This window comes from Mus caroli, unplaced genomic scaffold (assembly GCF_978045245.1).
Source record: "Mus caroli unplaced genomic scaffold, Mus_caroli_1 scaffold_14, whole genome shotgun sequence".
Lineage (NCBI taxonomy): Eukaryota > Metazoa > Chordata > Mammalia > Rodentia > Muridae > Mus > Mus caroli.
In genome coordinates this window covers 114,018,589-114,042,561 of record NW_028227269.1, presented here as the reverse complement: position 1 = coordinate 114,042,561, position 23,973 = coordinate 114,018,589, and the positions used below count along the sequence as shown (strand labels likewise).

Sequence of the window (23,973 nt, the reverse complement as noted above, 5' to 3'; positions counted from 1 at the left end):
CCAGGTGCTTTTTGAGTGAAGCTAGAGTTATCCACACAGTGAGCTGTTTGCTTTCTGTGGGAGACAGAACATCTTGTCAGAAGAGATAAGACAACCTTCTGGCTAGCTCAGGTTTAACAGCCTTTGTCTCGGGTGTGATGAGGTGAAATCTCTACCCTCTTCTTGCAGTTTTCATGTGCCTTACACACATAAAACACTCCTATGCTGCTGAGATTTGCATACACTCAGGCAATCCTTAAATATCTGCCTGCCAAAGCCAGAGTTGGTTTAGCTTAGGACACATTTATGGTTTGTTTGTTAAAAAATCTTTTACTTTTGTGATTAAGCACCATGATAAAAAAAAAAAAATTGAGGACTAAAGAGTTTATTTCCCCTTACAAGCCCCAGGTCATGCTACATCTCTGAAGGAAGTCATGGAGCAACTCAAGCAGGGCAGGAACCTAGAGGCAGGAAGTAAAGCAGAAACCATGGGGAAGCACTGCCTACTGGCTGCTCCTTATGGCTTCCTCAGCCTGCTTAATATAGCACCGAAGACCACCAGTTTATGGTAGCACAGCCTACAGTGAGCTGGACCCTACCATGTCAACTATCAATCAAAAAAATGTTCCACAGCCTGGTGGGGTATTTTTTCAACTTAGGTTCACTTTTGCCAAATGACTCTAGCTTATGTCAAGGTGGCATAAAAGCTAGCCAGCACACTGAGGATTCGTGATTCTGGGTGGCTGCTTCAAGGAGCAGTAATACCAACTCGTCTTTTACTTTTTTACTTCTCCCTTTCATTTTTGTTTGTTTGTTTAGGGACAAGATATCTCAATGCAGTGCTGGCTATTCTTGAACTCACTATGTAGACCAAGCTAGCCTTGAACTCCAGAGATCACTGTGCCTTTGCCTCCAAAGTGCTGGGATGAAAGGCATTTGCCACCATGCCCAGCAACACTTCTTCTTAATAAGACCATGAAGAGGACAGTCAAGTGACCCAGTCCTCCTTCCTACTCTCCTCTTACCCCACATTCATAAAACAAGGAAATTGCCACATAAAAGAATATATAGGAACCCCAGAGTTGATTAGAGCATCAGACCTTGAACTGAACACTACCACCTACCCTCCATCTGACTTCAAGCTACAACCTTGTTCTTCCCAGGGGATGGAAGCCCAAAATAAAAACAACATAGTTGGAAATACATAATGTATCTCAGGAGTGTGTGCAGGATGAGCCCAAGGCCACCCAGGAGGAAGCAGATACAGATGAAGTAGTATCCTCCTCCCGGGGAGGGGTGACAAGGAGACAGACCTCTAGTTGCTAAGCAGGTCAAGCAAGTCTGTTTTGAGAAAATAGCTGCAGGCTTTGAAATGCACAGCAGGGCTCAGCAAAAAGATGCCATTTAGAAGATCTTTTCACTTCCTGCCTATCTCTCACAGGCTGACACACAGAGCTGTCATCTCTGGACAGCAGTCACCTCACAGCTCCACGCTAGGGTGTCTGCTTCTGTGCAGGAACCCCATTGTCTAGCACCTTTTTCTACTGGAAGACCAGAGTTCTCCACATAGCCCAGACCTGCCTAGATCATAGCACCTGAGGCTGATGCAGACACACAGTCACCAGCAGAGCCAGCTCACAGACACCAGGCTTCAGCTGCAGGGTAGGGGTGGGCTGCTCTTTTCTGTAGAACCTAACAGAATGAAAATCTCCAGGCCTCGTGAGGCAAACATGGATCTGTGCTTTTGTGGGAGGAAGAATCCTTTGATTTAAAAATAAACAATCACGCCATGCAGTTCACAAAGCCAGCCGACTCCTGCCTCTGCCAGTTCTGTATCTTAGCTCTGCGTGGGCTCACTGGTGAATGAAAGCACGCGTGGGCAAGTGGGGAGGCAGGAACAAAGGGTCAGAATTAACATTCTGTGTAAAAGGTGGGCTCAGGCTTTGGCAGATTCGGGCCTGTTACTTCAGCTACGGTTTGGCAGGATTCTTTATCCATCTACCCCTTTGATGTAGAGGATACCTGAGCAACTTTACAAACAGACCTCCAAGAAATTATAGAATGGCAGTTTATGTTCAAGTCAGACCTCAGGAAGAAGTCCTGAGGATATGGACAGCATGGGATCCTGAAATTCCAGAGAGAGGCAGAGGATGGGAGACTGGGGGAGCAAGGACACCCCAAAATGGGAGAATATAAAGAGACAGTCAATGGGCTATCATGAGATTGTCCCCTCCAATTAAGCTATGCCTAATCTCATAGATCATTAAAGGTCATCAGGGATCCTTTCCTGCAAGAGATATAGCAGAAGTGGGAGAGGGTGTCACAGTCCAGGGTGCAAGGTGCCACAGAGAATAGTCTGAAACCAGGCAAGCTGGAAGCTATATCTAGCCTCTTCAAATGGCTCAAAGTGCTGAGACAACCCCAGGTATACCACTCATGGCCTCACTGATAGCTTCAACACCATTTAAATGGGAAGTATGCTCTGCTCACTCAGGGTGTTCCATGTAGGAAAATCAGTTCTTCCATCCTGATAACATCCAGCCCTGGTTCTAATCCACAAGGGTGTTTAATGCAATGGAGGAGGAAAAGCAAACAAACAAACGAACTGTGGCTCTCCCTCAACCATCTGTTCTGCAGGCCTCAACCCAAGAGTAAGTATTAATAGCTAAATGAAAAATAAATAGATGTAGCTCAGTGGTACAAGGCTTGCTTAGCAGGCTCAAAGCCATGGGTTCAAGCCCCAGCACTGAAATAGAAAAGAGAAAGAGAGAGAGAGAGAGAGAGAGAAACAACAGATGCCTCAGCTTTGCCAGATATTCCTCCCTTTGTTGTCGAGCTATTACAAAACAAGAGCGTAGCAGCAGCTACCTTTCACAAAGTTATTGGCCCTATGTAGTCTCTGGTGTCCCAAGAATGGGTGGCAGCACTCAGGTAGAGCCATGAAGTCAGCCCAAGGGGAGAGAATTCTGGGATCGGTGCATATGGCAGAAGCCAAGTCCAAGTGCCTGGGGGGAACAGGGAGCTGTAGATGTTGCCTTCAAAGCATTCCTGACAAAAGCTAGGTCTGTATTATTGCCCCACAAAACAAACACACCTGAGACTGGCTTATGACCCATGATATCACAGTCAGTGACAGCATGCCCACCCCAAGATGGACAGGGGAAGAGTCACTAACCTGACTCTCCTGGCTGAGCCATCAGACAATACTTCTGCCATGTTTAGGGTGGATCAGCAATGCAGGTCACACCTATTGATGACCTGCCTCAACTTTGGTTGTTGTCACAAGAACACTGCTGTGGTAGGCAGGTGCCCAGGACAACTTACTTCCAAACATTTCTGTCTTTGGGTTACCTTTGCCAGCCTCACATCCCCAACCTTCTTCCCCTTTCTTTGTGGTTTTGAGAAAATGCTATGAGCCATCAACTACCTAGGAAAGCAGCTCCTCCCGTGCTCTGTCATAAGGTAGGGCCACCTCTGGTGTGCTGCTACTCCCTGATCTGTTTGCAGCCTTGTGCCTGTGAAGGGTGACATCTGGCCATCTGGGCAATCAGCTCTCCCAAGAAGTAACACGACAGTTTCTAGCCAGTAAGAGAGGAATAGGAGAGAGAGAATTGATGTATATCTTAATCTTCTGGGTTCATCTGGGGTGAACAAGGCAAAAGCTTCACACACACACACCCAGAACACACACACACACACCTATTGAAAGAAGGACACATTTAGCCACTCAGTGAGGAATAAGGGGCCTGTGAGCTGGTCATGGGGAAGTAGACTGGGTGGGGGGGGGACCCTGTTCAAGGAGTCTCATGTGGTAGTCAGGGGCCTACTTTCCATCCTAAGTAGTTCCTGCAAACTAAACTAGACCCTCGGTGTGGAGAGATCAGGAGGCCAGGAGAACCTAGGGAACCAGCCCTAAGCCAGCCAAAGGGCTGGGAGAGCAAAGATCCCTCCTTCCCTGCAATCCCTTTCTTTGAGTTTTGCAAGGTTGAAACACCTCTGAAGACCAGAGGCAGGAGGAAGGAGGTGTGGAGCCTGAGGGGAGCTCGGGCCAAGGCTGCATGCAGCTCACCCCTCACTGCCTACCATCCACAGGCGTGCACACTCTCTCCTCTAATACTGATTGTTCTAGTCCATTATGTGTTGTAATTCTGGCCCCAAAGCCTCTTACAAACATTGGTTTTGTGGTAAATCTCCTTAACAGACAAGATTAGCAGGAGGGAGGTGCCATGTCAGAAAGGCCACCAGTTCCGCCCTCCCTCCCTGTCGCCTTTCCTTTTCCTTCCGCGTGTCAGGAAAGGAAAATGTCGGTCCAGTCTTCACCGGCAGACCAAGGATTTGCCTCGTGAGAGGGAAAAGGCAGGTGCAGCGCATGGTAGCAGGAGAGGATAGCCTCCATGGGAGGACCCAGCCACTCACTAAGCCACGTCCTGGCCCTTCAGGTAGCACGCGGAGCGCACGGACACACGTAGGGAACACGAGAGCAGGCAGGGCTCATAGACACTTGGGGCACGCGCAAAGCGTGGACACTCCGGGATGCACAAACACGCGGGGCGTGGGCAACCGCATGGTTGAACTGTCCCAGGTTCTTGACGCAGGGGCCCATAGCCAAAGGGGGTGGGGTCGGTCACTGGGAAGGGAAACTGAGGCGGGGAGGGGGGCGAGACCCGCCCCACGTAGCTGGCGAGGACCGGAAGACACACGGCGGGCCCGCGGGCCCTGCGGCTGCGCACGGGCACACAGAACCCAGCGCCAGCTCCCATCCCCGCGCCCCTCACTCACCCAGGCGCCCCGGGAGCTGCCGGCCGCGGGCAGACGCGGGGGCGGGCAGAGCGCGAGGCAGCGGTGGCGGTAGCAGCAGCAGCAGCAAAAGCGGGAGCGGCGGCCCCATCCCCGCAGCCGGTTGGCGCTCAGTCCATGGCCGCGCGGGAGCAAGGACCGATAGGGACTTAGCGAGGCGGCGCCAGCTCCTTTTGCGGCGCTCTCAGCGCTCCTGCGGCGGCGCCGGCCGAGCTTCAGCACCGGACAGCGCCACCGGCCCCACCCCCGCCGCCGGCCCCGCCCATGACCACGCCCTCTGTCAGCCATGCACGTTGAGGCACGCCCACCTCGCGGGGGACAGGCAGGAGGTGCTCGCTCTCCTCCGGAGAAGCGGGTTCTATCCCCACAAGATGTGGTCCCTTCTGCCTGGGACCTTCGAAGGTCACCCTGCAGTGTCCAGATGGTTCGTGGAGAGAGGACACTTGAAAGTGTGGTTGTGCTGCTGAAACACCAAACTCCCTCTTATTCAGTTGTGTTTAAACTCAATTATCCGCAGTTAGTGGTGGCAGCTGTTGGGGTCTGCAGGCATAGAGCCACTGGAAGCTGCATCTCGAAGGTAGGCCAAGAGAGGAAAACTTCAACTTTGTGCAGGGCCTGAATAGGAAGCTGATGGGGTGGGAGGTGTAGATGGAGTCCTCAAACAGAACAAACGGAGGAGTGTACCCCATGCGGCGTCGAGTCCGAATTTTAGACATGTTTACCTGGGGGCCTTCCATGCTCACAGTCCAGTCTATCCCTGGAATGGCCAGTGCTGAGGGACCAAGTGCAGATTCTCAGATCACTTTCCAGAAGCCCATAGACAAAGGCAGGATTCAATGGGGTGGTACCCCTGGCATCTGAAGACTGTGGGAGGCGTGTGTGTATATATGAGTGGGTTTGTTTTGAATGTAACAGTCTCAAAGTATGCATGCTTGCGTTTAAGGGAACAGCCCACTTCCTCCCTCAGGTCTCCCATAGAGCCAGTATCTTTCCATTTTGTGTCATTGTGTCACTGCTAGGAGCCCCAACCACCATCCTGAGTTTGCCCTCCCTTGCCTGGCCAGTCCTCTCACTTCCTTCCATCCCTCCCTTTAATGCCCCTTGCCACAAGGTCCCTTGGAGAAAGACTGCCTCTATTTGGTCTGACTGGGGCTTGGGGCGGCAGTGAGGGAGCTTTCAGTCCGGCCTATCTACAACTAACTAAACTAGGTGTTGGGCCTGAAGATTCTGACATCTATTCTCGCACCTTTGTTGGGCCCCATTCTGATTTGCCTTCCAAATGTTTTATCTCAGCCTCTCCTTCAGACCTTGTGCCCCCACCTGGGGAAGTGAGAATTTGCCTTAGTAGAAAAAGCCTTTACTCCAGAAGATGACTGCAGCACTTCACAGCAACAGGGTCCCCTACAAAGGTGTTGCCTGTGGTCCTGAAAATGCCTGTCTGGTTAGGAAGAAGGATGGTAAGCCTAATAATCACTTTGGCTCTGCTCACCATTTTCAGTAGCATTAGCAGTTAGAACACTACACTCCCAAACAGTGTAAGACCCTTAAGCAGACATCAATGACACTGATTCTCTTGCAAACTCCAAGAACTGCTTCAAGTGCCATCCTCAGCTTGTCTAGAATATCCTTGATCCCTGATGCTGAAACATGGATGAGCTCAGGGGTATGTGGGGGGGGGGGCGGGGGGGTAAGGATGAATGGAGTAGCAGGGGACTGCCTGGGTAGGCAGATATGTCCTCTGATATCTTAACAGTCATGTCATGAACAACAGGAAAAGAAAACACACAACAAAAACACATGGCAAGATCAACAGGAAAAGAAAACACACAGAAGGCTAGGTTCTTCATGACAGTGGTATTCAGACATCAAGGGCTGTTTGGTGAGTTTTCAGGAGAAGGCTTTATCAGCTTGCCCTAACACAGTTTCTCAAGTACAGAGGAACAGCTAAATAACCTCCCACCCACCCTTAGTGAGAGTCGCTATACCTCCAATGTAGAAGGGTCAGCTCTTTACAAAGCCAGATCTGATCACACCTGCAGTGACCCAGGGACTTGTAGAGCCCACACCACCTGTCACAACCATAGGCAGCTAATTAAGGCACCAGGAAGACCCAGAGGAGTTTACCTAGGCTTCCTGGGTCTACATCCTGGAGCACTGTTTGCTCTGGGCTGTGGTATCTCTCCCCTCATCTAGCCCTGTTTACTGTTCGACAGATTCTAGGCTGGGATTATTTGTCCTGTCATTATTTGACTTGCTGCTTAACACTTTCCTGACCAAGGTCCTATCTCACAGCCATGGTCTGAACTTCAGAGCTCTGTGTCAACTTAAAGGCAGAAGAAAATGCCCAAGAGGAAAAGAGAAAAAGGCATGGCTCAGGAGGGACTGCAAGGATTATAACAACAGAAACAGCACAGGGCCTGGGGAGGTGGTGGCTCAGTAGGTAAAGCCCGTCCATGTAAGTGTGGGGCCTGAGTTTGATTCCCAGAACCCAGGTAAAGTTAGGCACAGAGGCTCATGTCTGTAAAGCTGCTCTTACAGAAAGATGAGAGGTAGAGATGGGAAGAACCCCCAGAAGTGAAGCAGTCAAGCATAGGGGACAACTTACGAACCTGGAACTGTACTTGGTTTAGGTTGTACACACATCGCTGCTTTTAACAGTGCACTTAGCAGCCTGCACTGCTGCTAACGGTTTTTATTTACCCACAGTATGCACACGCATCCCTCTCTGAGAATAATGCGCTAACAACCTTGGACCCCAGTGGGCTCCAAACAATGGGATAGGATTCTTGTCCCCTTACTAACCATCAAACTCGGACAGTTTATACCCAAATGTATTCCCAAAACATTCTGAAGGGGCAGCCTGAGCTGGTTTGGGGTGCATGTGAAATAGGGCAAAACAATGAAAAAGTTCAAGTGAACTTTTAGGAAGAATTTATTTTTTACATTATATCTATGAGTAGTTGAGTATGCATATAATTAACATCATAAATTATGGGGAGGGGCACAAGCTTATCTATTGATCAACACAGAGAAACACTCTCACTAGACCCCCCATAATAACCAGATTCCTCCTCCTCTTGACTCCACAAAAGAAAGCCCCAGACAAGTCAGGATCTGAGTACCCTCTCTCACAGCCAGCTGTCAATCATAACAATAGAACCCTCTATTCTGTACTGGTGCTTCACTGTGAATTAAATTACCTTGCTACTTTTGCAAATCTGTGTGATCCATTATTTCAATCCTTTCAATGAAGCCAGGAACTTGGAAGCAAGTTTGTGGGCCAGCTAGCCTGGTATATGCTATAGCAAACAACGAAAGAAAACTGTGTCTCAAGTTTAAGTCAAACACTGACAACCGGGCTGGAGAGGTGGCTCAGAGGTTAAGAGCACTGGCTGCTTGCTCTTCCAGAGGTCCTGAGTTCAATTCCCAGCAACCACATGGTGGCTCACAACCATCTGTAATGGGATCTGGTGCCCTCTCCTGGTGTGTCTGAAGACAGCTACAGTGTACTCATATAAATGAAATAAATCTTTAAAAAAAAAAAAAAAAAAAAAAGACTTGACAGCCAAGCATGTCCTCTGACCTCCAGGCTGTGCTATATGTGCACACAAACACACTCACATCATATACATGCCCAGATAATACATACACCTATACCACAGGAATAATAATAATAATACTAACAAAGGAAGAAGTGTAAAGCTTTATAGCTAGAACAGAGAGTTCATGGCTGGCACCACCTGCTCCTCCTATTCTGGGCTCTGAATTTTGATGAGGTCAGATAGACAGAAAACACTAACAAGAGGTGGGAGGAGGAGGGAAGGGAGGGAGAATGTAGAAGGCAAACAGGGAAGGAGGAGGATTTTAGGAATGGCAAAGCTTTCCCACTGTGATGGACCACATCCCAAAACTATGAAATGAGCCCTCCTTCTCTTAAGTTGCCTTTGTCACACCTGGGTCATCATATGCTGTCTCTGGGGTCAGCAAGGTCTTTCTTTTCCCATGATGACAGCACATCCGTATCATCTGCAATCCTAATCTTAAACCGAAGCTTTGGGCCCTAGTCCACACAGCCCCCTCATAGGTCCCATCTACTCCTGATCACAGGGCTCACATGCCCATTCAGCAAACTGTTGTTTAATCTATGATTTCACTGCACTTACCAGTGCTCTTGATTACATAAAAGTTGACCCGAATTATGGCGATGTTTAACAAGAACTCAAAATTGTTCAAAATGGTGGTGGTGTGCCTCTGGTTTTGTTATTTAAAAATGTCACAAGGCTGGAGAGATGGCTCAGTGGTTGAAAGCACATTCTACTTTTGAGAAATCCCTGAATTCAGTTGACAGCACTCCTGTGGGAGGCTCACAACTGCCTGCGACTACTGCTCCACATGGATCTGCTGCTCTTGTCCCCCAGGGGCAACACACACATACATTGGTGGAAGTATGTCAGTAACAGTGGTAACGATGGGGTTGGTAATATTGGGTTGGTGATGATGGGGTTAAGTGGTAGAAATTATTGGCCTGGTATGGTAATGGTGGTGGTGGTGATAGAGACAGTGACAATGATAAAGGCTACAGTGATAATGGGCATAGTGGAGGTAACAATGGTAGTAGAGGAGATAGCGTGATGGTGGCAGTGGTGATAGTTATGACAGTGGCTAGACAGTGGAGACCATAGAGGTGGTGGTTGTGTAAGTGATGGTGGTGGTGACACAAAGGGGGTAGTAAAGATGAAAGTATTGGCAATAGTGGGGTCTACACAGACTGCCCCATTCCATAGCCAAGTGAACTCTGATTTTCCTTTAGCATTTCTCACCTTGAACTCTTGTCTGTCAAGTGGTTGTGAGTAAGGCTTACACCTCAAAGCATCTCTAAACAGACCAGCTGTGAGTGTGAATGGACAGAGTTAGGCAGGATGAGGCTGATGTGGTCATGTAACTACAGCGCCAACATCCAGTCCTTACTGTTTGTCTTAATTACCGTCACTACTGCTGCAACAAAACATCACGACCAGTAAGCAGTTGGGGAGGAAAGAGTTTAATCAGCTTACATTTCCACATCGCTGTTCATCACCAAAGGAAGGCAGGACAGGAACTCACACAGAGCAGGAACCTGGAGGCAAGAGCTGATGCAGAGGCCATGGAGTGGCACTCTTACTGGCTTGCTTGCCCATGGCTTGCTCTGCCTGCTTTCTGATAGAACCCAGGACCACCAGCCCAGGAATGGCACCATTCACAGTGGGCTGGGCTCTCCTCAATCAATCACTAATTAGGAAAATGCCCTACAGGCTGGCCTTCAGCCTGATCTTATGGAGGCATTTTCTCAATTGAGGCTTCCTCCTCACAGATGACTACAGTTTGTGTCAAGTGGACATAAATTTAGCCATCACAATATTCATGGCTCCGGTCCCTGTTTGCATCATTTCCTTATTAACAGTTGTCTTTTAATAAGGCCTGCAGCTGCTGGTCTTTTTAGTCACCTGATTGAGAAACCTGGCAGCCCCCGTAAGGGGTAGAAGGTGTTGTCACAAACACCTTACTAGTAAACAAGTGAATCTTCATAATAATAATAAAAAAAACATAACCTTTGAAGCACCAGCCATGTTATAAAATATTTAAAAATTCAAAGGAAATCTTATATTGTTTTAAGTTTATAATTCTGCACACCTAAGCCAAGAAGGGGGTGCATGTGGCCTTCAGACCTGAGTCCTCAACCATATTTTCAGGTTCCTTAGCCAGGAAGCCTGGGAGGCTGAGACAGGAGGATCAGTTGAGCCCAGTAGTTCAAGACCAGCCCGGGAAACACAGAACCTGTCTCTTAACACCAACAAAGTTCCTAAAGCCAGCTCCTCAGAGGGTACTCAACCTTCTTCAGAGTAAGGATTAGCCAATATAACAGGATACTGATGACTGACTGACTGACTGACACTCTAAGGCTGGATGCTGAAACACTTGGAGTCAGGAGGGGTTCATATGCTCACATCTTCCAAAAGAAAAGGCTCAAGGGAGAGAAGATCTGAAAGAACACCCATCAGTCTGATTTACCATCAATCCCTAAGGCAGCCACACCCAACAAACGGTATGAAACAGTTCCTATAAGCTCTTCATTTGTGGTCTGATGAAACAAAGAACTAATAACTGGGAAAGTCCACATCCTCAACATTCTTCTATCAGCAGCTAACTGCCCAGCCAGAGCTGCTTCCTGTATCCCTAGTACACATTGAGCCAAGAGTCTGGCCTGCCGGGGGGATTATGCTTTCCTCCAGACTCTCCAGTTTTGTTCTGTGCCCAGGTATGCCAGCCCTCACTTTGTTGGACTGTGTTCAATTCACTAGTGTTCCTATAGGGAAGCTTTCTGTTTTCATTAGCAATTGGGAGGGCCTAATTTACAGTTTGCCTCTCAGACTGAGGATTATAAAGGACACTGAGTACCTTAATTAATTAAATGACTGAGCTCTTTGGAGAGATTTGCATTTCTGACAATGGAGCAGAGTCTAGGCTCCAGAGAACCATATGTCAAAGGATGTATATCATCAGAGCCAAACCAACACAACTTTGCATCTAATTTGAACTGTAAGTCTCCACTGTGGATTCTTGCTATGTCCGGCATGGCCTTGGTGGGGACAGAGGCAGTGAACATGAGTCCTCCACAAGCATCAATAGCTGCCACAGGCATAAAGCTTGTTTGTATAATAAGGTACATATTTTCATGTTCCTCAGAGGAATGTCCTCTCTGTTAATGATAATCTGAAACAACATGAGTCCAGGAGGCAAGAGTGTGGCTAATGTCTCAGCAAAATGGTAAATGCTGGGACTTTCAGGCCAGCCCTTAAGGAACCATAGAAAAGAACTCTAAAAACAAAAATATGTAATTTCTCAACTATAGAAAAATATAAGAATGCAATATGAATTGTTTAAGGGGCTTCACAGATCTAAAGGGACAAAGACAGCTACACTATGAGTCAGCTTGTTAGAAAGATACAAAGACAGGCAGATACAGATGAATTGGCAGATTCCCAAGGTCAAGGTTATTCTGGGACAAGTCTGAGTCAAGGCCCAGGTGTGGGAGAAATGGTAATTTCGGGACCAGGTTCTTACCAGAGGATGGGTGTTTGCTGTCTTCTAAGAATTAAGAAGCTATGGTCACCAGATACCTATTGATAATACAATCAAAAGGGAACCTGGAATAAATAACTAAATTGATATGTAAACTAAAAACTGGGCTTTTGGTCTGCACAAGACCAGCAAGCAGAAAGCAATAGCAGTTCTTTCTTTCTTTTTTTCTTTTTTTGGGGTGGGGGTGGGGTTCAAGACAGGGTTTCTCTGTAGCCCTGGCTGTCCTGGAACCCACTTTGTAGACCAGGCTGGCCTCGAACTCAGAAATCCGCCTGCCTCTGCCTCCTAAGTTCGTTCTCTCTCTCTCTCTCTCTCTATCTCATCTCTATCTCTATCTCTCTCTCTCTCCTTCTCTCCTTCTTTTTTCCTAGCAAGAGCTGAGCTGTCTACAGATATCTGGAGAGTGAAAACAGCTCTTAAGGAATTTTTTCTAACAGGATTCCTGACTTGCTCAGGGTTAGGTCAGAAACCCCAAAAATTACTTAGAGAGCTGACACTGCTGTTTTAGAATGTTTTCTACCAGTTATCCAGAGAAGGCTGTCTGAAGAGTGAACACAGCTCTTTTAGAATTTTTTTTTCTGGCTTTCTGATTTTGATCGGAAAACCCAAGAATTACTTTTAGAATTTTTTTCTAACAGGATCTTCGACTTGGTCGGAAGATCCAAGAATTTTTTTATAGCAGCTTTTCTGACTTTGGTCAGAAACCCTATGAGCTATCCAGAGAGCTTTTGGAATTTTTACTAGCAGAGAAAGCAGTCTCAACCAGAGAGTTTTTAGAATAGCAAGAAAAAGCTGTATAGAGCAGAGCAGAACACACGGCAGGAGAACAATCTGGAAACCCATCTTAGCAGAACCTAAGCCACTACCTTGGGCTCACGATTTGACTCTGAGTCATTTGTTTCTCCACTCCCAGACACCTGTCTCTCAGGAATCTGGACCTAGCTGAGGCTGGTCCTTGGCAGGACATCTGAGAACCAAGCAACTCTGGAGAGGAAACAGAAATCCCCAGTCTAAGTACCATGTACTCTGTCCCCACTTTATAGCATTAACTTCCCATCTGCCAATCCAGCACCCAGGAACACACACTCACTCACTCACACAGCTAATCTGTACATAATTAATGGACATCGTGAACAGTGTGAGATGGGTAGTAGCAACTCCAGTTTAAAAGATGAGAAGTAAGTCTCTGAAAATCTGGAACTTTAACCACTAATAAAAGACTAACTCAGGGTATGGATTTAGGTTTGGCCTTACCTACCAAATGGTATCTCAATGGTCATTGCATGGAAACCAGGCATGGACACATTGTCAGGAGAAGGGGAGGGGTCCTGTAAAGGGCCACAAGAACAAATTTGTGGATTACCTAGGCATGGTGGTCCACACCTGTAACCTCAACACTTGGTGGCAAAGGCAGAAGGATAAAAAGTGAGACTCTATCTCAAAACAAAATAACAATAAAACGGAGAAAGCTCCTATAAGTCAAAGATGAAAAAGACTTGAGCAACAAAAGGAATAATGCCCACAGTATAATAAAATATTTCAGTAATATAAAGATATGCCAGGTGGTGGTGGCGGCACACGCCTTTAATCCCAGCACTTGGGAGGCAGAGGCAGGTGGATTTCTGTGGCCAGCCTGGTCTACAGAGTGAGTTCCAGGACAGCCAGGGCTACACAGAGAAACCCTGTCTCGAAAAACAAAACAAAACAAAAGTGCATGTGGTCAATATGAAGAAATGATGAGTCTAGAAAACTGCCGTTTCTTATCTCTTAGTATAAAAAATAATGTAGATGTGCTTGCTTTGGCAGCACATATACCAAAACTGGAATTACAGAGAAGATTTGCATGGGCCCTGAGCAGGATTACATGCAAATTCTTGCAAGGATCCATATTTTTAGACCAGCATGTTGCTCAGCCCTCAACAAAGCTTCTTCTTGCAATAGATAGCAACTATCACAAAGACCCACAACTAGCTCAGTCGGTGGAGCATGAGACTCTTAATCTCAGGGTTGTAGGTTCATTGTGCAGAGAGTAGGAACTTTTAGAGTGCATAGCCCTGAACTGGATGTTCCCCCAAGGATGAGAATCTATGCAAAAGGGGGCCAAAAATTTTATAAAAACCAGAGGTAGTGTACAATTTCAAGAAAACTGTTTTCTAGAAACAACAGGAAATGTAAACATATAACTCACAGCAACTATGACAGCACACACAAGTTCAAGACAGGAGAAAGAACTTCGGATACAAAGCCTCAACCCTAGCTAAGGAGGTATTGGTATTTGATTGCTTCTAGAAGAAGAGAAATTAGTTTTCTGTATCTGGTAATGAAGCACAACTCCAAGGCATGCCTCACACCCAGGAATAGTTAGCCTACACAAATTGTACTTGATGGCTTTAAAGAAAAATATTTAGAGAGGGAGGAAGAGAACAAACAAGGGAGGACATGAGTATGATCAGTATACATTGTATAAAACTTTGAGTTAATAAAAACCAATGTATGCTCACAGTCAGCTATTGGATGGAACACAGGGCCCCCAATGGAGGAGCTAGAGAAAGTACCCAAGTAGCTGAAGGGGTCTGCAACCCTATAGGTGGAACAACAATATGAACTAACCAGTACCCCCAGAGCTCGTGTCTCTAGCTGCGTATGTAGCAGAAGATGGCCTAGTCGGCCATCATAGGGAAGAGAGGCCTCTTGGTCTTGCAAACTTTATATGCCTCAGTACAGGGGAACGCCAGGGCCAAGAAATGGGAGTGGGTGGGTAGGGGAGTGGCTGGGGAGGGTATGGGGGACTTTTGGGATAGCATTTGAAATGTAAATGAAGAAAATACCTAATTTAAAAAAAGAAACAATAAAAAAAAAAAACCAATGTAGATGTAATGGTTTGTATATGCTAGGCCCAGGGAGTGGCACAATTAGAAGGTGTGGCCCTGTTAAATTAGGTGTGTCACTGTGAGTGTCCTCATTTTAGCTGCCTGGAGGATGGTATTCTACTAACATCCTTCAGATGATGAAGAACTTTCAGCTCTGCCTGCACCATACCTGCTTGGATGTTGCCATGTTCCTGCCTTGGTGATAATAGACTGAACCTCTGAACCTGTAAGCCAGCCCCAATTAAATGTTGTTCTTACAAGAGTTGCCTTGGTCATGGTATTGTTCACAGCAGTAAAACCCTAAGACAGTAGATAATAATCATTAAGACTGTTGATCACTCATGGGAAAAGTTAAAGCACCTGCAATGCCCACAGCACAACAGTAAGCACTCAGTGTTTCTGAGGAAAATGGATTTATGCATCTTAACTAGCCTCTAGTCGTCTACAGGAGAGATCGGAGATAGACGAACATGAATTAAAATGCACGGCAAAAGTACAAAATGTCTCAAGTCACACAGTCTCTTCAGAAGATTCATGTGAGAGAGAGGAAAGAGCTTGTTACATATTGAGAATGTTAAAGAACATATGAATTAATTACTTTGAAACCAGATTCAAGCAAACCACTGTGAAAATGTATTTTCAGACAAAAAAAAAAAAGTCTAATTAGATGTCAATGAAATTGATCAGCTAACAAGGTTAGTAGTGTCAACATAAGTCTGGTGTGAAATGAGTTTGTTTTAAGTAGCTTTGTTTCACATTTTAGAATTTTAATTCATTTTAAGGTGTTCGTTGCTGCTTATGCTGTACGTTTAATGTGTATGTTATGTGTGTATACCATAGTGCATGTGTGGAGGTCAGAGGAGAACTTTGGGAGTTGGCTCACTACCATCTATGTGTGGATTCCAGGGATCAAACTCAGTTTGTCACTGTTCTGTGCCAAGAGCTTTAACTGCTGAGACATCTTGCCATCCAGAAGAAAGCGTTTTGAGATAAGCCCAGGCTTATCCTCCTGTCCCAACCTGCCAACTACTGAGATTACAAGCATGTAACACCATGCTTGGGAGAAACTTTAAGCTTAGTAATTGTCTTATTTTATTTAAGATAGTTTAACGATTAGAAACACATTCAGAGAATTTATGAGACAATTTGTGCGAAGCCTGAGATTTGCTGTAAAATATGGTGAAAAAAAAAAAAGACAAAAAGGATGATTAATGAGGCTGCTTGAAACAATCTCTTCTTCAGATGTGATTTTCCTGCATATCTGAAAAGGAAAGCTGCCTCACATAAAAGCACTATGAGTAAAGTATTTTTCCTGAGAGTGCAAAGATAATTCAGCCTATCAAACACTCCTGATTTGGAGCTCATACAACAACCCCACCCCCACCCCCAGGCAGTTTAAGCAAACTAGGGATTTATTTTCTTGACTCCGTGTGCAATACAAATCTACCGGTGGAACACTGAGGCTTCTTACTGCTCTGTGTGGCCAGAACCAAATGCTGTCAGCTCCTAACCTGGTGTACTGTCAGCTCTGATTTCCAACATTTCCTTTTGTGTGCAAAAGGAAACAGGTAAAGGCAGGAAGGTACCACCCCAGGGAGCATGAAGAGGATTCTCTTGAACATTTTGTTTCTTCAGATCTCCTGGGCCTGACTACTGTCTCAGTAAAGGGAAAGTGGAAAGAGTAGGGCTTTAAAGATACACATATGACATTAGTTTTCTTACTGCTTTGATAAAACACTAGACCTAAGCAATATAAGGAACTTCAAGGGGATTGTCCAGGATGGTGAGAAAGGCATGGCAGCAAGAACAGGATAGAGCTGGTCACATTGTGTCTATAGTCAGAAAGAACAATAAATGCTAAGTGTTCAGCTCACTTCCTCCTTTTGATACAGTCCAAAGCCCTAGCCCATAGGATATCACCCACATGTAGAGTATAAAAACTGCTTGGAAGCATGTCCAGAGATTTGTCTTCAAGATAATTCTAGATCCTGTCAAGTTGACAATCAAGATAACTTCCACAGTGCCAAAGATAGCTGGCAGTCTCTGTCATAATCATACATATTAGATTGATCCCTGAGCAACTTCTGCTATATGCTGATTCTGATCTAAAGGAGACCCACATGGATCATCCTAATATTTATGATGAAGGGGGAAAAGCAATAAACTGACAAGTATGAATGTCAGCAATATCGATCAAACGTGAAATCAGATTTACTTCTGAAGCCAGACCATCAAAAATATAAAGCAGAAGCACAGGTGGAGCCAAGCAATATGCCTAGATCCAGAGTATCTCAAAAGGATGCTGTATCCAGCTGCTCAATCTGTCAAGCTTACAGGCTTCACTGCTTAAGGACATGGCACCAAGTGCAGGTCTGTTTTGCAATAGGCTGACAACGCCTCAGGTTGGACATGTCCTAAAAGGAAGTTGTGAAATACCAACATGCTCACATGATAATGATACTGCCCTCAACAGGATGTACCACATGGTCCATTCCTAAAGTTTCAAGGTCCTCCAAACTACAGAACTAAGAGCTTCTTCTGCAAGTGGCATGGGGCTGGTCTCTCAGTGGAGCCCCGTCAAAAAGCAGGATTTGTTGCTGTGGCATGTGGTCTTGTACGCAGAAGGATAGATGGAATATCCAGGCCATCTCCTGGAGTTCTCTACAGTGCATTGTACATGGTATTCCCAAGAGCCTAGGAGAGACAAATGTGTCCTAAGAAACAGTCTTTACAATCTAATATGGTGGCTTGTATCTGTAATTCCAGCAACTGACAGCCTGGGTCAGCATGATTACTTATGAGTTCAAGACCACCTTGGGATACAATGAAAACCTGTCTCAAGCAAAACAAATTAAAAAACCACACACAGGCATATAACAACAAAAATACTCAAATTTTATCCTATTCTTCACACCTGAGTTTTTAAAGTTTGTTTAAATATTAAACACAAAACATTTAGAAGATAAAGTGAACACTTAAAGGTCTAATTTTAAGATGAAGATGTCTGTGTTTACCTAAGAAGAGATCTACACTCTCCCACCTTCCTTCCATGACAAATATGCTAAATTTGGAACCAGTTCCAATTCCGCACCAAAAAGGTCTTCTTGCAACTTCTTTGCATGTATAGGTTTTGCGTGTATAGGTTTTGCGTGTATAGGTTTTGCGTGTATAGGTTTTGCGTGTATAGGTTTTGCGTGTATAGGTTTTGCGTGTATAGGTTTTGCGTGTATAGGTTTTGCGTGTATAGGTTTTGAGTGTATAGGTTTTGCGTGTATAGGTTTTGCGTGTATAGGTTTTGCGTGTATAGGTTTTGCATGTACAGATAACACAGTCTAACCATGTTTTGAGGAACGGTGGGCCAGTATTAAACACAATAATACCATCTTTTCACTGATGGGGCTAGGCAGCAATTGCTATCTAAGCATCTGCAGGTCGAGGGATGGTGTAACTTCATGACTTTTGAATTCCCAAGCTTACATTCAGCACAAGAAGTCCACTAACCACTTTCATTCCCTGCCCTAAAATGCAGTCTCTATTGACCCCACACTTCCCACCAGAGATTACCAAGATTAGGTTTATCTCTGACCATGGCTGTGAGGGATTTTTTTTTAACATTTATGTATTCACTTTACATCCTGACCAAGGCCCCCTGCTCCTCTCAGTTCCACCCTTACAAATCCTTCCCCCATTACCCCTTTCCCTTCTCCTCAAAGGGGAACCCACCTTGGGTACCACCCTTTCCTGAGACTTCCAGTTGAAGTAGGCCTAAGCACAGTCTCTCTCACTGAGGCCCAACCAGGCAAGTCCAGGAAGGAGAAGGGGATCAAATGGCAGGCAACAGAGTCAAACAGTCTCTGCTCTAATTTTTAGGGGGTCCACAGGAAGATCAAACTGCACATTTGCTACAAATGTGTAGGGGGTCTAGGTCCAGCCACTGCATGCTGTTTGGCTGGTGGTCTAGTCTGATCTGCACCACCACCCCACCACCCCCAATAGGTCCAGGGTAGTTGACTCTGTAGGTCTTCTTGTGGTGTCCTTAACACCTCTGGCTCACTCAATTCTAAGAGATTTTCTTGATTAGGTAAAATTGACATAGGGAGACTCACCTTAATGTGGGTAGCACCTTCCAGCAGTAGCCCAGATAAAAACAAGTCCAAGGGAAAAACTTTTGGGTTGTTTGATTGCCTGCTTGTTCTGCTTGTGAGTTCATCTAACTATTGCTACCAGACTTTAATGATACCAGAAAATAGATCCTTTAGCCTTCCACTGTGGACTCAAGAGCAGTAGTTCTCTACCAATCCTCCAGTACTATACATCCTAATACTCCATATTAGGATGGCTGAGGCATCTAGAGCTAAGCACTTACGAGGTGTCCAGTGTGAAGACAGCTTTTGTTAGATTACTCAGATCACATCATGTAAGCTAATCTAATGATTTTCTCATTGATGTACGTTCATTCTATTATTTCTGTAAGAAATATACAACTTAAATAGCTATCTTTAGAATCAAGAATTCTAATACACTGGAACTCGATATACTAATATACACTGAAGACTAATGGTAGAAAAAAATTGTTTTCCTAAGTTGACTCATAATACTTCTTTAAAAATGAAGAACAAAATCCTTGGTATATAGTGTAAAAACAGAAATTCATAGCATCCGAGTGCTGAGTGTGTACCAGGGTGTTTCAAGGAGCATTTTTTTGGCCTGTATTTGTGAGGTAGTGGCATGTACCATGCAAAGTGTGCACATGAATGTTCAGAACCATGGCCGTGTGGCCTGGCCAGTGATACCCTAGACTCAGTGTCTGATTCACCTTTACCCTTCATCACTGTGCTTTTAGAAATGTACTACTGTCCTCACCCAATACCAGATCAGGTTCCCCTCTCCCCCCAACTCCCTGTCCACTTTTCCTCCCTCTCCACTTGTGATTGCTTTCTTCTCTCTTTTGAGTGGGACTGAGGCATCCTCATTTGGGCACTTCAGCTTGTTGACTTTTTTGAGTTCTTGTGGACTGTATCTTGGGTATTCTGTACTTTTTTTTTTTTTTGGCTATTATTATGCACGTCCTTTTGGATCTAAGTTACCTCACTCAGGATGAGTTCCATCTATTTGCCTGAAAAAGTCAGGATGTCCTTGTTCTTAATAGCTGGGTAGTATTCCATTGTGTAAATGAACCACATTTTCTGTATCCATTCTTCTGTCGTAGAACATCTAGGTTGTTTCCAGCTTCTGGCTATCACAAGTAAGACCACTATGAACATAGTGGAACACGTGCCCCTGTGGCATGGTGGGGCATCTTTTGGGTATATTCTCAAGAGTGTTATAGCTGGGTCTTCAGGTAGGTCTATTTCCAATTTTCTGAGGAGCCTCCAGATTGATTTCCAGAGTAGTTGTACCAGTTTGCAATCCCACCAGCAATAGAGGAGTGTTTCTCTTTCTCCACATCCTCTCCAACATGTGTTGTCACCTAAGGTTTTGATTTTAGCCAGTCTGATTGCTATAAGGTGGAATCTCAGGGTCATCTTGATTTGCATTTCTCTGATCACTAATGACTTTGAACATTTCTTTAGGTGCTTCTCAGCCATTTGAGATTCTTCAGTTGTAACTTCTCTATACCCCATTTTTTGATTGGGTTGTTTGGTTTTTTGAAGCCCTGAGGACCAGCAGAAAGAATCTAAACAGGCAACCTCAGGAAATAGGAGGGGGGATTCCCTAGAATGTACCAGAGACCTGGGAGGTGAGAGACTCCCAGGACTCAAAGTGGGGGACCTTAGTTGAAATGCCCAACAGTAGGGAGAGGGAACTTACAGAGCCTGCCACCATCAGGAAGACAGGACATCAAATGAGGGATGGGGTTGCCATCCCACAGTCCCATCTCTGACCCATAATTGTTCCTGTCTGAAAGAATTACAGGGATGGAAATGGTGAGGAGCCTGAGGAAAAGAAGGTCCAGTGACAGGCCCAAAGTGGGATCCAGCTCAAGGGGAGGTCCCAAGGCCTGATACTATTACTGAGGCTATGGAGTGCTCACAAAAAGGGATCATGACTGCCCTCTGAAATACCCAGCAAGCAGCTGAAAGAGTCAGATGCAGATATTTGCACCAATGGACAGAAGCAGCTAACCCTTATGGTTGAATTAGGGAAGGCTACAAGAAGAGGAGCTGAGGAAAAGGGCGAGCCTGTAGGAGGTCCAGCAGTCTCAATTAATCTGGACCCCCAAGATCTCTCAAACACTGGACCACCAAACAGACAGCATACACCAGCTGATAGGAGGCCCCCAACACACATACAGTAGAGAACATCCAGATCTGTGTTCATTCAGAGATGAAACGCCTAACCTGTGGAAAGCTGTGCAATCGCCATTACAAGATGGTGCTGGCTTCTGCTGTGCCTAACTAGTAAACAAGCCTTGTACGCAGGTGCGAGAGTGAATTCACGCCAAGTCACTGCCCATCTCGGGGCATAGTAATGAGGTGAAGGACGAGCAACAAATCAGGTGCTGACACGCCACGCTGAGGGCTATATAAGCAGCACCATTTTCCGGGTTCTGGGTCTTCCCTCCTGAAGAAGCAATAAAGCTTTTGCTGCAGAAGAATCCTGTCGTCCGAGTGTGTTCTTGCCAGCAAGAACAATAGCTCGGGACACTAACCCTCAAGAGACCGGAGGCCCCAGGGAGTTTAGAGGTCAGGTGAGGTGGGAGCTGGGTGCATCCACGTGGAGATGGGGTGGGGTGGGATGGGGAGGAGGTGTGCGATGTTGAGCAATCGGAGGGTGGATGGGGGGGGGAACGGAATATGGATTAAAAAAATAAAAGTAAAATAAAATTTAAAAAGGAAAAGAAACATACTATTGCCACAAGTTTTGTGAAATCTGGATGAGGATACTTTCCCTTTCACAATAATCCCATGATAGTATACTCAGAATGCCACCTGTCCTCATCAAGTGGGATTCTGTGCAATTAGTTAAACCCAGTATGAAAAGGACCTCTAGGAAGACACCTCTCTGTGGAATATGTCACAGGATATGTAACATCAGATAAGGAACACAAGAGCACTTTTGCATCCTCGACAGGCAGTGTAAAGTCAGAGAGGTCAGTTGAGGTCCTCCTGACATGATGGTTAAGGCAACCTTTGTCTGCATCACTCAAACTCAAGGGGAAAACACAGGGGAAAATTAATACAAAGCCCTTTCCTGTCACGTTTGATATTAACTCCTAGGGCATGCCAGTGCTTCTGTGATCTTCATGAAAGGTTCCTAACATAAAACATACAAGCAAGACAGTGAAGAACCATTCCTGGGAATAAAGGGGCTGCAGAAATTCTCTCCAGAGCACCATGAAATGTGGCTTTTCTCAGCATGAAGAATCCCAAGTAAGCATCCACTAGGCCTCCTCATCTGACTCTCAAGAGAGAGAGCCCTACAAACTCAAACTGTGGAACTGACTGGTAGTCACTAAGGGCAAAGCGAACTCAGTGAACCCAACTGACACTGGCAGAAGAAATGTGTGCCTTTCTCACAGAACTGCTGCCCCTCTGGATGGCTCATCGGCCTGCTTGCTTCTCACAAATGATTAAAGGGTAGGGTAATATGAGGGAATTATCTCTGCTGCTCAAAGACCAGGAAAACAAGGGTAACATGTTTTTAAGAGGCATACATCCAACTGAAGAAAGTGCCTGTTTTAAAAGATGGAAATCAGAATATATAGTGGTTTATCTTAACATACCAAGGAAAGCCACACTGGAAGCTGGCAGTGGTGAAGGAAGAAGCAACTGGCCTCCTCCACCCAGTCCAGGACAGATGGCAGCACAAGCCACTCAGAAATCAGCAGTGAAGTTGAGGAAAGACATCCAGAGAGTTCAGGAAAAGAACCAACTGGCCCAGAAGCTAAAATTAAAACTAGGTAATATACTTTTCCTCATTTCTCTACAAATGCTGCTAGCATATCATAGGGCTGGAAAGGTTGAGGGAAAGGACATTCTCATATAATGCTGATGGATGGACAGAACTGCACCCTCATGATAATAGACAGAGACAGGAATCAGGCAACTAAACACCACCAGAAACCCATTCACCAGACTGCCTACCTGGAATCCCAGCATTCAAAATGAGGCCAGCCTGAACTACACAGTGAGAGACCTGCCCAGAAAGAAAGTGAAAGGATGGGGTAGGGAGGGAAAAGGAGTGTGTGTGTGTGTGAGCTGGTGTTCCTATCTGGCAACCTCTTTTAGAGTATTCAAACATGAGGCTATGGGGGTGATTCTCATTCAAACTACCATAGAAACCACCGATTTAAGTAGACTGGGTATGTATGAGCACAAGGGAATACTAAAGACGCATCAGGAAAACTAGGGACTGAGAACTTAAGAAACACATCAGACAAAGAGAAGTATAACATCATCACCTGGACCACACAAAGAGAACACATAGATAGCCTTGTGATAGACAAGAGCAACCCAGCAACCTATCACATAACCACCTAAAGTGTATACCTGGAACCCAGAGTACACCTGACTGTCCCAGAGGCTTGGCTCAGTCTTAACTGCTCATCAAGTCTACTTGAATTGCCATCCATCCACCTATCTATTTGTCTGTCTAGACATGTTCAGTATCAATCTGTTTTTCAGTGACTGTTCTTACAATTCAGTAAAGATGGGCAGATATTCACATGAAGTCACTAACATAAGACAGAGACCAGTGCTATGTTGTTCTGGGACGTGGGAGCCTGGGAGCAGCAGGACAGGGCTCCAGAATAAAAAGGAGTGAAAGGCTAACATTTTCAGAAACTCCTCAGAGCAAAGATACGCAAGGGACCGCCAAGGAACACAAACAATGGTGAGACTGAACCAAGGCAGCATATAAAAAAAGTCAGACAACGCAGCAAGAAATAAAGTGCCACAGTATATAGAAAATAGATCAGAGCTCAAAGTAGCCATTTCCCTGCAAAGGTAGGAAACAGCAAACATCAGTGCGAAGCCAAGGCACCTGAGTCACCACCTACACCCAGCAGAGTGTATCACATAGTGTAAGCCAAATCCAGGAAGTAACCACCCCATACCCATACCTATCAGCATGCACTGGGCAGTGTAAACCAAAACCAAGTGAGTCACTGCTCCACACCCAGCAGGATGCATTGGGCACCAAGTCTTGAAGCAGCCACCCAGTCAGCAGAATGCACTGCAAAGTGCACACTACAGTCAGAGGGCAT

The 23,973-nt window shown here is 45.6% G+C and overlaps 1 protein-coding gene and 2 non-coding genes across 3 annotated transcripts in view; 2 read left to right on the top strand and 1 right to left on the bottom strand.

Annotated features, from left to right (window-relative positions):
• The window catches only part of Ptprn2 (protein tyrosine phosphatase receptor type N2), an 808,594-nt gene extending 803,585 nt beyond the window's left edge, over positions 1-5,009 (bottom strand). The window contains exon 1 of the mRNA XM_021179074.3: positions 4,759-5,009. Coding sequence (XP_021034733.1) covers positions 4,759-4,867 — 109 coding nt within the window. The 5' untranslated portion in view covers positions 4,868-5,009. The remainder of the gene's footprint in view (positions 1-4,758) is intronic.
• Positions 5,010-12,441: 7,432 nt separating this feature from the next.
• Positions 12,442-12,504, top strand: LOC115032815 (U7 small nuclear RNA). The gene has a single exon (XR_003838478.1). It is a non-coding gene; the product is annotated as a U7 small nuclear RNA (small nuclear RNA).
• Positions 12,505-13,685: 1,181 nt separating this feature from the next.
• On the top strand, positions 13,686-13,789 carry LOC115032921 (U6 spliceosomal RNA). The gene has a single exon (XR_003838565.1). It is a non-coding gene; the product is annotated as a U6 spliceosomal RNA (small nuclear RNA).
• The last annotated feature ends 10,184 nt before the right edge of the window (positions 13,790-23,973 follow it).